A 16,495-nucleotide genomic window follows, 5' to 3' on the forward strand; every position below is an offset into this window, starting at 1 on the left:
TGTGAAATTTTATACCAGACCCGGGCCCGAATTCCAATTAAGACCCACAATTTTTCAATGTAAAAATAATAAAAAATATTATTTTAGTGGGTTTGGTTCATGTAGTTCTTATCGTCTAAAGTTGAGTGTACCTCTTAGTGGGCAAGGGAGACCAGGAGTTTTTACACTAATAAGCTTGAGAGTGGGTGAAGTGTTTTTCTTTGATTAAAAAAAATTTATATTGCTGCCAATTGGTCCAAAGACCATGTGTGATCCTGCAAACTGATGTAATGCCTAAATCATTTTTCATCTACAAATTTTCAGGCTTTAATTGCTTTTCAGTTTAAGTATAAATTTATGTCATGGACACCCACACATATGATCATTATTTTAATATTTTCAATAATATTTTAATACTTCTTAATGTCTTAACAAGATATATTCTTTATTATTAAAATATAAAAAATAAATTTTAATTGATTAAAAAAATTTGTATCCTCGTGTCATGTTTTTCTTTAAAAAAAATTATGAGTCAAACCCGTGTCCATGTATCTTTATGACATAGGTATAAATGTGGTGCACATGCTTAATAAGGCAGTTTTTGTTCATTTTTTTTTCTTATCTATATCTATGCTACTTGTTACACTGATGAACAGTGCTGATCTAAGCACCGCAATACAGGTTGAACTTGGGTGTGACCCTAAAGCCTAAACCATTGACAACCTTGGGCTCTCTTATCATAATGCAAAACCTGCACTCTAAATTTCAATTGCAGGTCTGATAGGCACTAAAACTCAAGTGACTTATTGGTTGGATGGCCTAACAAAATCAATATTATTTACTTGCTCAGTGTCAGTTTTTGTTGAAGTGTGGAACCTGATTTTTATCTTGATATAAAATTTTTAGTTTTTGTGGATCGATGAAATATTTTGTAAAGTAGTTTTGTAATTTTACCTTTATACAAGTTGCACTAAACTCCTTGTATTCAAAGAAGGCAATCCTTCTTTTGTAATTGTGAGCTTCTGTTTTCTCAATCTGATAAAGGATCTCAGTGCAGCCATGGATATAGGCAAGTCTTACCGAACTACCTAAAATCTTTGTTTTTTGCGGTTGAATTTCTTTTTTGGATAACAATTTTCATATCAAGAATTGAAGATTATGTATGTCATTTGTCAAAGTCATTGTCCAAACTTATCTGCATTACAGATAAGCTTGTTGTGAAACAGCCATCATATTGGAAATGTGTGAAGTATACCTCTTACAGGGATATCATGTATTCAGCTCCAATGGGGAAGGTGGGCATTTCTAATTTCTTACCAAATTATATTATATTTTAAAACAAAACTAGAAGATCGAAGATCTTAACTTTTGGTGATTGCATTACCCGATTAGTTCTATAGAAGGTGCATATTGGGCACACAATGCCATGTAATAAAATCAATTCAAACAGGTATGAATACAGATCATTGTGATGTGATGGAAGTAGGTGATGTAGAGTTACAATCACCCAATTGCCAGAGAGAAAAGCTCCACCTTATCAACTTTTCTGCTAGAACTCAGGATACAAGTCAAGATGTTGAATCTTCTGTCAAATACAATATCTTGTTAAGATGCATATACCAGCATTACTCAGTACTACTTTTCAGATGCCCAAGGGGCTCTGTTCATCTGGTAGGGGTGACTTTGTGTTTTTTTCTTATTTATAACTTGAAGAAACGGCACCCAGCACTAAGATTTGTCGTGCTGGCTCAGCCTGCTATACCTATAAAACTCCAAGGCTAGAGAAACCCCGTCCCGGAGGCTTATGCTGGGCATCGGCTTGCGCAGAGAGGAGACACCCATGAAAATGAAACCTTGACCACCCGTCTAGCGGCCAAGGCCCCACCCCACTACGCCAACCTTTATTGAGGTGGGATGACTTGTGAATATAACCAAGTTAACGAAACATCATGCGTTCGAAACCCATGAGCACTTGAGCAGAATCCCTTGCCATAAGGTCGAAGAAGTTGAGTTTACTTCCCGGTGAGAGGGTTTTGCTAACCAAAGACCTGCCAATGTGGATTGGTGATGGGGAGATATTGCTTTGGCCTAGTAAAAACAAAAAAGTATTACCTTTTAAATTTTCATGGTCAAGCTGGTAGGCTGCTAGGCATTGACACGATACTGCTCCAATTTTGTATTGATTCTAATCAAGATTATGACAAAATCAAATCAATAATCAATGAGGTGGGTTTGGATTTCTTTTTCATTGGTGTTGGCAGTCGTTAATCAGAGCCAAGTTGGTGTCACATGCTGGAAGATGGGCTCATCACTAGTTCAATACTCATGGTATGCACTTTGTGTTTTACACTAGGATATTATTATATATATATATGACTAAATGGTCCCCATGATAAAACATTTGTGAAGACTTAAAAGCAAAAAATATGCATTATCTTTATATATTAAGTACCAGGAGCCATAAATCCAAATTAAGGGGGGCCCAAGTGTGTGTATGTATATGGCAATGGACCCAGTGAGAGAGAAAGTGAGCATGACATTTGGGTTAGGGTGGGCACCCCCTTGTTGGGGATGTCAAGGTCAGGGTGGGCACATATGTAGCTTGGCCCCCAACTTGTACTAGGGTTACCAGAAACACTATAAGAGGATGGGAAATGCGTTTTTCAGGAAACCGTTTTTGAAACAGGAAATATTATGTTTCCTAAATGTTGTTGGGTAACACCAAAAGCTTTATGGGAAACGTGTTTCTCATATTAATTAAAGATAATGTATTTCACACACTATGAGAAAAATGTTTCCCATTCTAGGAGAAACACATTTCTTATGCATTTCCCTTTCGTGGGTTACATGTTTCTCATGTTTGATTTCATTAATTTATTATGTTATCAAGGTTTTTCTTCTTCTTAAAAGTTTTCTGTGTTTCCTATTCATTTTCTAGTAATTTCTTGATTCATTCGCATCCCATGTCCTCGTGTCCATGTGTTTTTGTGGCATAGGGTGGATGGTCAGTAAGGAGGAAAAATGGTAGGACATGGGTCTGATCCATTTTGGGACCCAATTGGTTCACCAGAGACAACTTGACCCATATACGGTCTGCTATCAAGCCCACCTCTAAGAAAATATCCAATGTTAAAGCATCAATACGCTGTTGCAATCACTTCTGCTCTTCAGTCTTTAATGAATTTAGGATTGCTGGGAAAAATCTACTTTGGCCAAACAAAAAGAAAAATTGCATATGAGAAAATCTTCTCCACTTTTTGAGTGAAAAAAAAAATCCTAGTAAATTTCCCACCCCCAAAAAGTAACTCCAAACCCAATTTACACCACCTACCTCACAAACAAATTTTCCTGTAATGACTATATTCAAAACAATTAATATTTTTTTTTTAAATTATCTAGTTGAATATTGGTTTTTCAGATTTTGTTCAGATCTTAGTTGAGTTTCAGATTTATCTCATATCCTTAGTAGGATTAGGATTTCTAGAGCTTTTCTACTGTTTGCAATATATACTCGTTATAGGGAGACAGAAAGAAATTTGATGATGAATGAATTATTCATTATTTTAGTTATTTTCTTTTAATTTTATGTTAATTCCTTGCTTTTTCTAATTCCTTAGTTTAGTAGTTGTTTTTAGGGATGTCAACAGGCTGGACTGACTTTACCGCAATCTAAATCCGACTAATCCGATTCGGTAGCCAAATCTGAATTTGATTAAAATTCAGATTTGGATTCGGTATTAATTTTTTTTATTGAAATTCAAATTCAAATCCAAATCCAATTAAAACCTGAATCTCATTAAGTGTAAATATAGGATTTTGGACTAGACTATCTAGATTTGTTTTTATCTTTTTCCATCCGACTCCGAATCCGATTTTGTCAGATCTGATTAAGTCGGATTGGATAATGCCTAGACCGGACTCCAATCCGACCTGTTGACATCCTTAGCTGTGCGAGGGTGCCAATTCTTGCAAGGTTTGGGAGTGATCCTCCTGATCATTGCATCACATTTCTTGACAGATGTAACTTTGAAGAGAAGCCGGTTGTGAAAAGGATGGAGGGAGGTTGCACAACAATTTGGTAAACGGCTTCGGTGGGTGGGAATGTATGAAAGTGGAAAGGCCTAGAAAGAGGGAAAGCAAAATGAAAATGATAGTTTTAGGGCCAAATTAGTAAATTTATTGTCTTTAGCTCCGTGCTAGTGATAACCTAGGTTAAATAGATGAAATTTTGGTTTGAATTAACGATGAAAAAAATTTAGGTGTGCTTGAAAATATCCAAAAGTTAAGTGTGATTTTTATTAATGTCAATACTTTACCCAACCCGCCTCTTAGGCGGGTTCGGGTTTGGCTTAAACTAACCCGTTTAATAAACGGGTCAACCTGCCTAACCCGTTTATTAAACGGGTCGGGTTCGTGTTAGGGGTATGCCAACCCGCCAACCCGACTGACCCGTTTAATAAACAGGTTAGGCGGGCGGGTCAACCCGTTTACACGAAATGGAGTTCGGGTCCAGTGCCATAAATGCAATCAACGAGATTTGAAGGTAGTTTGGCGTTCGCGTCTCCATAATCTTCTTCTCCTTTAAGAAAAGGCAGAAGCTTTAAAAGGTCCTTCCTCTCCCCCCTCTGGCGTTCGTTCGCTTTTCGTTCTCTTGTTGATTGTGGTTCTTAAGAGTTTCTCCTGAAATCCGAGTTTGAGGGTTCTCAGAGGGCGTTCTCATCGGCTTCATATGATATTTTTTTATCTTTTTGTTGATGAAACGACCCATTTTGGTTTCCATGTTTGTTTGTTTTTTTACGTCTCTAAATGTGTTGATATGATGGTTCTTCCGGCGAGAAATTAGGTTTCTTTGTGATTTCATTTTATTTTTCCCTTGTGAATGTGTTAAGATCGCCGGTTTCTATCTTAGTTAGGGTCAAATGACTCAGATTTTGTAGTTTCCCTATTATTGACAACAATAGATTTGATCTTGTTTCTGGATGTTTCTTTTAATTTCTTCGGATCAACAGTGATTTTTTGTAGCCACAGTCCTGGTTTTCCTCGAGGATTGTTTCATTCTATGAGTTATTTTTGTGTTGTTAAGAATTTATCAGAAATTTTATTGTTTTTTTATTTATTTTATGTATAATATGTATTATTTTTTGTCGGGTCAGTTATCGTGTCAACCCGTTTAATAAATGGGTCGCCGTGTTATGTAATCGGGTCATGTTGACCTGACTCGTTTATTAAAAGGGTTAACCGTGTCGTGTTGGGTTACCCGTTTAATAAATGGGTCGGATTCGTGTTGAGGTATGCTGACCGCCCAACACGACCCACCAACCTGACCTGATTGCCACCCCTAATTTTACATCATAAAACGTCTCTCTCTCTCTCTCTCTCTCTCTCTCTCTCTCTCTCTCTCAATTGCCAACGAACCTTGCATGACCCATAAAAGGTGACGCCCCTCCTGCATTTTCCAATAAAGTATGGTAATTTAATTTTCCCATCTTGGAGTGGTATAAAAAGTTACTTTTGTCTTAGTATTTTTTTATATATATATATTTTTTTTATCAAACAATATTTTGTCTTAAATGTACTCATATTTTCATTCTTCTTTACTCATATTTTTATCTTTTAAAAAAAAAGATAAAAATATGTTTTTTTTGAAAAAAGATAAAAATATGAGTACATTTAACACATATTTTTATCAATAAAAAAAGATAAAATGTACTCATATTTTTATGAGTAATACAAATTTTAACACAAACTTTATTTATCTAGACACCTATAACTTAAAACAAGCACGTGCTTAGATGTACTAATTTGATTTTTAGAGATAGCAAGCTAGGCTAAAACCATAAAATCTTGAGTTCAGTTTTTTTCCTAGGGATGGCCGGGGCGGAGGCAGGAGACAAAGTCTTTACCCCTGCCCCGTCTCAAAATTCTGCCCTCCATCCCCGCCTTCATCCTCACAAGGATTTTGATTTTAACTTTCATCCCCGCCTCCATCTCCATTTCATATCCTCCATCCCTGGTTTAAACAGGGCGAAGTGGGTGGGGCCCCGTTTCTCCCCACTCCGCTACCATCTCTAAAGGTATTTTAGTTATTTTACTAACGACGATCAAAAACGGATCAGGGCGAGGTGGGGCAGAGGAAAATGCAAGTTCATCCTCACCTTCATCCCGGCACGCAGAGACGGACCTGTAAAGAGGCCAATGAGGCTTGGGCCTCAGGGCCCCTGGGCCTCAGGGCCCCTGGGCCCAAAAAAAGTTTAGGGGCCCATTTTTAAGGCCTGAGCTCCCCCCATTTGTTTAGAAAAGGAACAATCAATTCTTTTTAGGAATCAATTCTTTTTCCAATTTACTAGTCCCTATAATGGATCCGAGCTAAAATGTCCAGATATTAAAAGAACCTACTTTTTTTGGCGATAGTGTACGACACACTGTGTTGTATGATATGTATAGATGCAATGCAATGATCTATTTGTTACGGTATCATAAGATATGATCATAAATCTTGTCATTTTTATGACAATTTTTACCATATTGCTTCGAAGTAATTTGTTCTTCATTTTCTTTTTCACCTACAATCTCTAGCATCACGTCTCCTTGATATTTTATTGGACCAAATTTTCATCTTTCTTCTCTTGATGGTTTCTGGCTCCTGTATGTTGGGCATATTGTTTCTCAAATTAGACCTTCCTTACATGATGTGTTTCTTTTCTAATGTTCTCTTGTTTTAGAACTTCCTTTGTCCTTTGAGGAGTTTGCACCACTGACCACTCTCATTTCTCCATTTATTTTTTCCCTACCCTCACCATCTTTCTTGATTTCTCGTGTTCTTTTAGTCAATTTTCCACCATTAGGTTCTATTGGTCTGTGCCCATTTGCGTGCTTACATGGCTTTTTACTTGCTACTGATCTTTTTTTTTTATTCTTTTTTTCTTGAAAAAGGCAATTCTTCTGGTTAATTTTGCCACTACCATGCACTTTTTTCTTCATGTCTTACAGTTCTTATAAATTTAAGGGAAATTGTCAATAAAAAATTACCATTTTACTCTTTGGAATGTGCTGTGTATGATCATGGTGCTACCGTGTTGCCATAAGGGTGGTTCCCATCTGTGGTGGAATTGAAAAGAGTCTCCATTTGATCTTCTGAGAAACCAAATGGGTTGGTGCTGAAACCAAATATTAGTTTGTTTTTTCCATATTCAGAGGATTTGTGCATGAAATCTCCCTCTTTGACCATTGTGGGGAGTTTTGCATTCGCTCCCGGAGTTTCCCATTTTCCAGTGTCATGGATGAAGCTAAGAAACTAGCAAGTGACATGAGGTTTGAACCTAAATTTCGAGAAAAATGCATAACCCAAAGAAAGAAACAGTTTGATGAAAGTGGCAGTGACGATGTAATATTATCAAGTGAAGAATCTTTTAGAGTAGAATATTTTCTGTTTATAATTGATCAAGCTCGATCTTTCCTTCAACTCCGGTTTGAACAGTTTAAACAATATGAAGAGACTTGGATTTTTGTTAAACTTAGAGAAGTTGAAGACTGAAGCCGATCCCTTAAATAGCTTAAAGAAGTATTGTGAGAAGCTTGATAAATTTTTAAGTCATGATGGACGTTCAAATATTGATGGTTATGATTTATCTACAGAGTTGATGACCCTGAGGTGTTATTTAACCACTGAAAGAGCAACAATTGGTGTACTACGTTATTTGGCGAAACTAAATGGTTTATTCTCAAATGCTTATATTGCTTATAAGATTTTGCTAACAATACTAGTTACCGTTGCATCATCGGAAAGAAGTTTCTCAAAATTGAAGTTAATCAAGAATTATATTGGATCAATTATGTCTCAGGACAGATTGAATGGATTGGCTATGTTGTCAATTGAGAAAGAAATGGTTGAACAACTTGATTATACTGATTTGATAAATATTTTTGCATCTAAAACAGCTAGACGAGTAGTGTTTAAGTAGTTTATATAAATATTTTACACATTGTTATTTGATATAATATAAATATTTAGAATATCATATTTGTTTAGTAAAAATATAAATCTTATCATTATTTGAACTCAGGTTGTGTCTTATTCTCTTGACTTTCTTGTTTCACTGTAATTTCTAATTTCTAATTTCTAATTTCTAATTTTTGTTAGTAGTTAATTTTTGTTAATTAATTACTATTAATTATTGTTAGTTAATTTCTGTTAATTTCTGTTATTGCTAGTTAAATATAAAAATAATATAAATATTTGTATTAGTTAATCTCTATTAATTAATGTTGAACAACTTGATTAAACTGATTTGATAACTATTTTTGCCTCTAAAACAATCAGACAAGTATTGTTTAGGTAGTTTATATAAATATTTTATACATTTTTATTTAATATAATATAAATATTTGGATTATTATATTTGTTTAATGTGAATGGAAATTTTATTGTTATTTTGATTCTTTAAAAAAATTTTGGAGGTGCTGCCCCCCGAACTCCTACTATTAATAGGAGGCCCATTTTTTCCCTCCGCCTCAGGCCCCATAAAACACAGGTACGGCTCTGTCGGCACGGGTTTTGATTTTAACCTTAATCCTAGCCTCCATCCCTGTTTCATGGCTTCCATCCTCGGTCCAAACAGGGCAAGGCAAGGCGGGGCGGGGCCCCATTTTCTCCTAGTCCATTGCCATCCCTAGTTTTTCCTGGTAAACGAGCCGAGCTACTTGTGGTTCCACTTGCATGATCCAGTAAGCTAGCTGGATAAGCCGAGTTACAAACATCCCATATAGGATGATTGTGCCCAACATGAATAATGGATGTTAGCTCATCTTGTCTCATAAAGGCTCGTCTAAACGTATATATATATATATATATATATATATATATATATATATATATATATATATATATATATATATATATATATATATATATATATATATATATATATAATTCATGTGAAAACAAAACATGCATGCTAGTTCAACTGGTTGGATAGCATGTTTATATATAATCCAATAAATAAAGGGTTCCACTTTTATTGTGGACCCTAAGGAAAAAAGATTTACCTTATTTAGACGAGCCAGCTCAAGCTTGACTCTTATGGCTTGGTCTTGGATAAGTTCAAGCTCAGCTGGGCTCCTCAAAGCCGGACGAGCTCAGCCAGAACAATATCTAAATGTAAATGAGCCGAGCATGAACAGCTCACGTTCTGTTTCATTCTTTTGTATAGCCCTACTGATAGTTTAGGAGGTTTGACTGGGACAGTTTGGACATGGCCCCTCAGTCTAGTGGAACAACTCAAGCCCAGCCAATGTCCACTGTCACCTTCTAAGTTGAGTGGCAATATAGCAACTAGGCCGAATATATAAACTTTGGCATATGGACTAGGGGTGTCAATGGGTCAGGTTTACCCAAACTCGACCCGTACCAAACCCTATGGGGTCTGGGTATGGTAATAAATAAACATATCCAATTAGGACCTGGGTCTGGACCTGAAGGTCTGATTAATACATGAATCTGAGTATAGTTTGTGAAATTTTATACAAGACCGAGGCCCGACCCGAGTTTTGATTAAGACCCTCAAATTTTCAATGTAAAAATGACCAAAAGTATTGTTTTATCGAGTATGGCCCCGATCTGGTTCATGTAGTTCTTATCGGGTCCAGGTATGATTTCTCTTATAGTGGTCCAATTAGACTGGGTCTGGACCCAATACCATACACAAAAATTGGGGCCAAGTTTGGTTCCATATGGGGTCCGAACCAAACCCGACCCGTTGACACCCCTAACATGGACTGTAACAGTGTAATTTCTTTCCAAAAACAAAATCATAGAAAAATCTGGTTTCTTGATATGATTTGGATTAATTCACACAACCAAGTGCATAAAGGAACTTTTGCTACAAGACAAAGGCCTACTTCTAAAGCAGCAGCAGCAGCACAAAGCAGATTCAGAACATACCAAATTTTGTAATGTACCATCGAATATCTTCATGCAAGTTTGTTTGCTTTTGGTGGAAAAGGGTTGCAACAAAAGGGGAACAAAGCACATAATAAGTATATGCTGGCTTAAAGATAAATTGCATCCTTTTTAGGAAACTGTTATGCTTTGCAAGGAATCTGCTCCCACAGTTCTATCTAAATCATTATTTGCATCCAAGTGAATCATTTACTAGAGTAACTTAAATGTCCAAAGTTATAGGGTAATATATGGTCAGATAGCTATGATGCCCAAAAAAAAAAAATTATATTTTTTATTGTTTTTTATAAAATTAATCGTACATATGTGATCTAAATAGTTTAATCAATGAAAATAGACTCTTGAATCATCTAATTATGATACATTAAGCGAGATTTTATGAGCCTTGAAAAATCAATAGGCTACAATGTGTAATATTTTCTTAGCTCATAAAATTATATTTTTTACTAAAAAAACACCATATGAGAGCTGGTTCTCAGCATTTGAACTATGTAGAACTTATCTGCAAGTAGGCCTAATAAACAAACCAAACAAACCGAATCAGGGGCGTAGCTAGGATTCATGTGAGGGGGGGGGGGGGGCAAAAAAGAAAATTTTGGTGTGATGGTCTGGGGTTGGGGGGTAGCGCCCCCCCAATTTTTTTTTTGAGATAAAATAAAAAATGGTTACAATTATTAATAAAAACCTATTTCATATGGACAAATCAAACTATTTGCTGCAGTCAGGGCTGGGCTAGGACTGGGTTGGACTAGGACTGAGCTACAAAAATGGATAAAAATCTATTTCATATGGAATCAGGGCTGGGCTAGGACTGGGCTTTTAAATTTTTTTTTTTAACTGGGCCGGGAGGCAGCCCAGTCCCCCCCCCCAGCTCCGTCTATGAACCGAATAGAGCGTGCTGAAACTTGGCTTGTTTTCTTTGAAGGCCGAGCCGAGCTTGAACTCATGAAAAGCCTGAGCTAAACGAGCAAGCTCATTACAAAAAAATTAGTGTTCTAGAAAATTGAGACAGTAGGGTTTAAAACCTTCATTTACAAAATAAATAAATAATTGTTTCAAACTTGTAAGCAATAGGATTTGAACTCTAAACTTATTGCTTGCAGGCCAGATACTTAACCACCTTCATTCTATAATATAAATTATAGGTAAAATATATTTGTTATTAATAAAAAAAAAACTACACGAGCTGAGCTGAAATGAACATTGATTGTTCTTGCTCGAGCTTCAAGCCTATTTGACAAGATTGAACGAGTTAGGAGCTAAATATGAGCTGACCCAAGAGCCACTCATCTCGTTTCACAGCCCTATCTATAAGATTCAGTTGCCAGTTCAATGTGACCCAATATTAACCCAAAGTAATACTATTGGATCTTACCTTAAATGCTCACTCTTCCTATTTTTTTGCTGCTTTGTGCAACTGCCCCAACCATTGGGCAGCAAGTTTGCTTTCCCAAGGTAATATTTTTCACATCATGACTAGGGGTGGCAATCGGGTCGGGTTGGCCGGTCAGAATACCTCAACATAAACATGACCTGTTTATTAAATCACCAACAACCCATTTATTAAACGGGTAACCACACGGTTAACCCGTTTAATAAATGGGTCAGGTTGACACGACAGGATGACCCGTTTATTAAATGGGTCGACCTTATAACATAAACAAGATTGTCGGTTGACGAGTTGGCGGTTAGATAAGTTAATATATATAGAGTTAGGGTTATATATATATAAACGGGTTGCAGGTTGATGGGTTTATGTAAACGGGTTGACCCGCCCGCCTAACCCATTTATTAAACTAGGTCTAACACGAATACGACCTGTTTAATAAATGGGTTAAGCGGGTCAACCCGTTTAAGCCAAACCCTAACCCGGCTAAGAAGCTGGTTGACGGGTCGGGTCAGATTTTGCCACCCCTAATCATGACTGATACACAAGCACAAAGGTCAGTTCTCTTCGTAAAGCACATCAATAGCATTCTTTATTCATATTGATCAGATTGAGAGATCATCATGAATTAATTCACCGCATTAAAGGTGAGAGTCGAGACATTACCATCCACAGGATGATCCTCCTCCTCAACATAAGCAATAATTTCCATTTTGAAGATTCTCCATATGAAGGATAATGGTACACCAGAGAGAGAGAGATCTTTGACTACTTCATATAAGATAAGGTCTGTGAGTGATAGTGGATGACACTTGAAATGAACACTGGATACCCAGCACGAGGCCAAAGAATTGTTAATCATTCATGACATCACCCAACAACCACCAAACTCCAAACTAAAGCCCAAACAATAAATTATAAAATAATAGCCTACCTACAAAAAAAATTAAAAGTACCACACTAAAAAAAACAGGAAGCTCGTGGTAAATGCACTCAGAATATATTATCTGAGCAGAAGACATTCTCAAGTATCAACTGACCGTCCCAACATCTTATCTAGTTGTATTCTCTTATTGTGCCTTTCCACCATGCATATGAAGCATATGAAGAGCCATCAAAGTCTATAAATAAATAATATAGGCCAGCAAGTTCATGCAGCAAGTTCATGGTGCTCTCCTGATCAGAACCACTGAACACAAAAAGTCCTTTTCTTTTTTTTGTTCCACCAAGGCCTATCATGAACCAAAAAAAATAAAAAAGAATTCTCCCATTTTGCATTCCTACGTACCGTGTAAAAATTAGCTCACGTGAAACCCATTTCTTCTTTTCCTGGACAAACCAGGAATCTCTCAGATAAGACACCAACCTCCAATTTATCGTCTTTTTCCATATCAGAGATCAGAAAACGAACACCGACCCACTTGTTATATCTCGATTCTGAAGACAACCAAGTGCCTCTTTTCGCCAGTAATCTCAACTCTCAAGGACAGGGAAGAGAAGACTCGGCAATTTGCATAAAACTGCATCACCTCGACAGTCGGTACTGGCTCGCATTCCTTTGCTCTCTCTCTCTCTCTCTCTCTCTCTCTCTCTCTATATATATATATATATATATATATATATATATATATATATATGGTCGTATCGCTCCTTGTCTTGTACTGCTCAGTCTGTTGCGAGGAAACAAACAATAGGCACTGTCATGGGTTTGTCCATTTGTATATTGCTGCCTTCTGCAAGGTGTCCATGAATCCTCCTCATCTAGAGAGCCCCTCAGTTATCACGCTTGCTTGGTGGTTGCCAGATTTCACGCTTTCTCTGTGTATTTCGTCTCCCTCTGAGATGCCCAATATGTGGTGATATATGTACATACTGGTTTAATTCGGTTGAGGAGAGTCTGTGTAACTCTGTAGAGGAATGTCATCGTTCTGGTCTGGTTTTAGAGATACGGGGTTTCTGTGTTTGTTGGGTTTGTTTGGTCTTGTTGGTTCCTTAATCTCTCCTTGTTCAGCTGCAGCATTGTCCAACTTGGGTATGTTTTCGAGTGATGGTCCGATGTTGCGTTTCTTCGAAAACTTGCCAATTCTGGAAAGGGTTTCTGTTTCGATCCATCTAGTGTTGTTGGTGTTGCTTCTCTTCTCGTTGTTGGCCCGCCGGATCCTCACCTGCGTCGGCCGTGCTCCGTTCTTTAAGCAGCGGCTTGCCCATTTGAGTCCCGCGGTCGGAGACGATGGATCGTTGAAGATTGAGATCGGTAATTCGTTTAAGATCACTCTTTTGTGTTGTGGATACATTCTTTTTCTGCAATTGGTGGTGATTGGGTTCGAGGCGGCTCGTCGGAGGGGAAAGTTGGGTGATCAGTCTGATCTTGTCTTGCCCTGCGTTCAGGCTCTTGCATGGTCTGCTCTGAGCTTCTGTGTTTTTCACTGTAAGCTGAGGGGTTCGGAGAAACTCCCGATTTTGGTAAGATTGTGGTACGTTTTGTCATTCATTGTCTGCTTTTGCGCTCTTTATTTAGATGCTAGAGGGTTCAGTGATGGGTCATTGAGGTTGAATTCGCATATGTTGGCGAATATCGTCGCCGCCCCGGCGCTTGCATTCCTCTGTTTCATCTCATGCCGCGGGGATTCCGGCATTCGGTTAACGAGTTCCGAATTGCAGGAGCCACTGTTGAGTGACGAACCTGGTTGCCTGAAGGTCACTCCTTATGAGGAAGCTGGATTGTTCAGCTTGACCACTTTGTCATGGCTGAATCCTCTTCTGTCAATAGGTGCAAAGAGGCCCCTTGAACTCAAGGATGTTCCTCTTTTAGCTCGCAAGGAGCGTGCAAAAGCTTCTTATAAGATATTGAATGCCAATTGGGAGAGGCTGAAGTCCGATGACTCTTCGAAGCAGCCATCATTGGCTTTGGTTATTTTCAGGTCATTTTGGAGGGAGGCTGCCTGGAATGCTGCGTTTGCAGGTCTCAATACCTTTGTTTCTTATGTTGGGCCTTATCTGATCAGCTACTTCGTCGACTATTTGGGAGGAAACATAGCATTTCCGCATGAGGGATACATTCTCGGGTCGATATTCTTCGTTGCTAAACTTATAGAGACCATAACCACGAGACAGTGGTATCTTGGAGTTGATATCTTAGGAATGCATGTGAGGTCTGCTCTCACAGCCATGGTGTACCGAAAAGGTCTTAGACTTTCTAGTACAGCCAGGCAAAGTCATTCCAGTGGAGAGATAGTGAATTATATGGCAGTTGATGTGCAAAGGGTAGGTGACTATTCCTGGTATCTGCATGATATATGGATGCTGCCTCTGCAGATTGTGCTTGCGTTGGCAATTCTGTACAAGAACGTTGGCATTGCATCGGTCGCTACTCTGGGTGCCACCATAGTCTCCATTCTTGTTACGGTTCCTCTGGCAAAGATGCAAGAGAATTATCAGGATAAGATGATGGCTGCGAAAGATGACCGCATGAGAAAAACCTCGGAGTGCTTGCGGAATATGAGAATCCTCAAATTACAGGCTTGGGAGGATCGGTACCAAGCGATGCTTGAAGATATGAGGAAGGTTGAGTTTAGATGGCTTCAGAAGGCTCTTTATTCACAGGCTCTTGTTACATTCATCTTTTGGGGTTCCCCTATTTTTGTTGCTGTTGTCACCTTCGCGACATCGATATTTCTCGGTGGCCAGCTCACAGCAGGAGGAGTTCTGTCTGCGCTTGCCACTTTTCGCATCCTTCAGGAGCCTCTTAGAAATTTTCCTGACTTGGTCTCAATGATGGCACAGACTAAGGTATCTCTGGATCGAATTTCAGGTTTCTTACTGGAGGAGGAGCTGCAGGAAGACGCTACAATAAATGTTCCAAAGGGGCTCACTAACATGGCCATAGAAATCCGAGATGGTGAGTTCTGCTGGGATCCGTCCTCTTCTAAGTCAACCCTGTCAGGTATACAGGTGAAAATAGAGAAGGGAATGAGGGTAGCAATCTGTGGCATGGTTGGCTCTGGGAAATCAAGTTTTCTTTCTTGTATCCTTGGGGAGATACCGAAGATTTCTGGTGAAGTATGTACAAATCTTCCTTTTGTTTCTCCTTTTCTGGTCAAAAGTACTAGGATCCTAAGCCTGTGTTTTCATTTTCTCTTGGAATGCTACCTTTTCTCAATGGTTTGGTGCTTTCATTTCTTACATGGCAGGTTCGGATAAGTGGTTCGGCAGCTTATGTTTCTCAATCAGCCTGGATCCAGTCTGGAAACATAGAGGAGAACATTCTTTTTGGTAGCCCAATGGACAAACCTAGATACAAGAGTGTCATTCATGCCTGTGCCCTGAAAAAGGATTTGGAGCTTTTCTCACATGGAGATCAGACCATAATTGGTGACAGAGGTATAAATCTTAGTGGTGGTCAGAAGCAAAGAGTGCAGCTTGCAAGAGCACTCTATCAAGATGCAGACATATATTTGCTGGATGATCCCTTCAGTGCACTTGATGCACATACAGGGTCAGAGTTGTTCAAGGCTAGTATGAATACATTATCATTATTTTTGGTTCTGTCATTTTACTTTCATAATGCAGCTAGGATAGTTGAAGTTGTCCATGTTCTTACTTTCTGCAAAACTTCACACTTTTATCTTCTGGTTGAAAACTCATTTCTAAATATGTATCATACACTCTTCAGGACTACATATTGTCAGCATTAGCAGCTAAGACTGTGATCTATGTCACTCATCAAGTAGATTTTTTGCCAGCTGCCGATCTAATACTGGTATGGATTCTATCTCTATTCAATTTATTAGTTAGTCAGCCAAGTCCATTGACGTGTTCCAATGTGCTTGTGACCTTAGCCATGTTTATTCTTCTTCCTTTACTGTCTTGTGTTGATGTATGATCATGAAGACCTGGTAAGCTGTAGTCGCTGGTATAATGAGATAGAAAGTATCTTGAATATGTAAAAGAAAAAGATTTTGATTTCCACTGTCTTTACCCTTCATTAGTGTGATATCTATTATGTTAGCTGTATGAGACTGAAAATTGTCTCATGTTCTTGACATTGGCTGCTTTCTTTTTCTGCAGACATTGTTTATTTGCTGCACTTCTTGACCTTAATTTATTGTCCCACCATGGTATGGAATGTGCATACGTGTCTGTCCATGTATGTGTAACTTGATTATTACCGG

General features: G+C 38.1%; 1 protein-coding gene across 1 annotated transcript in view; it reads left to right on the forward strand.

Moving 5' to 3' along the window:
* Nucleotides 1-13,241: 13,241 nt before the first annotated feature.
* The window catches only part of LOC149821829 (ABC transporter C family member 5-like), a 33,427-nt gene continuing 30,173 nt past the window's right edge, over nt 13,242-16,495 (forward strand). Inside the window, exons 1-3 of the mRNA XM_089981447.1 lie at nt 13,242-15,383; nt 15,515-15,835; nt 15,997-16,083. Of these exons, the coding sequence (XP_089837573.1) occupies nt 13,242-15,383; nt 15,515-15,835; nt 15,997-16,083 (2,550 nt within the window). The remainder of the gene's footprint in view (nt 15,384-15,514; nt 15,836-15,996; nt 16,084-16,495) is intronic.

This window comes from Nuphar pumila, chromosome 11 (genome assembly GCF_984573655.1).
Source record: "Nuphar pumila chromosome 11, dmNupPumi1.hap1.1, whole genome shotgun sequence".
NCBI lineage: Eukaryota > Viridiplantae > Streptophyta > Magnoliopsida > Nymphaeales > Nymphaeaceae > Nuphar > Nuphar pumila.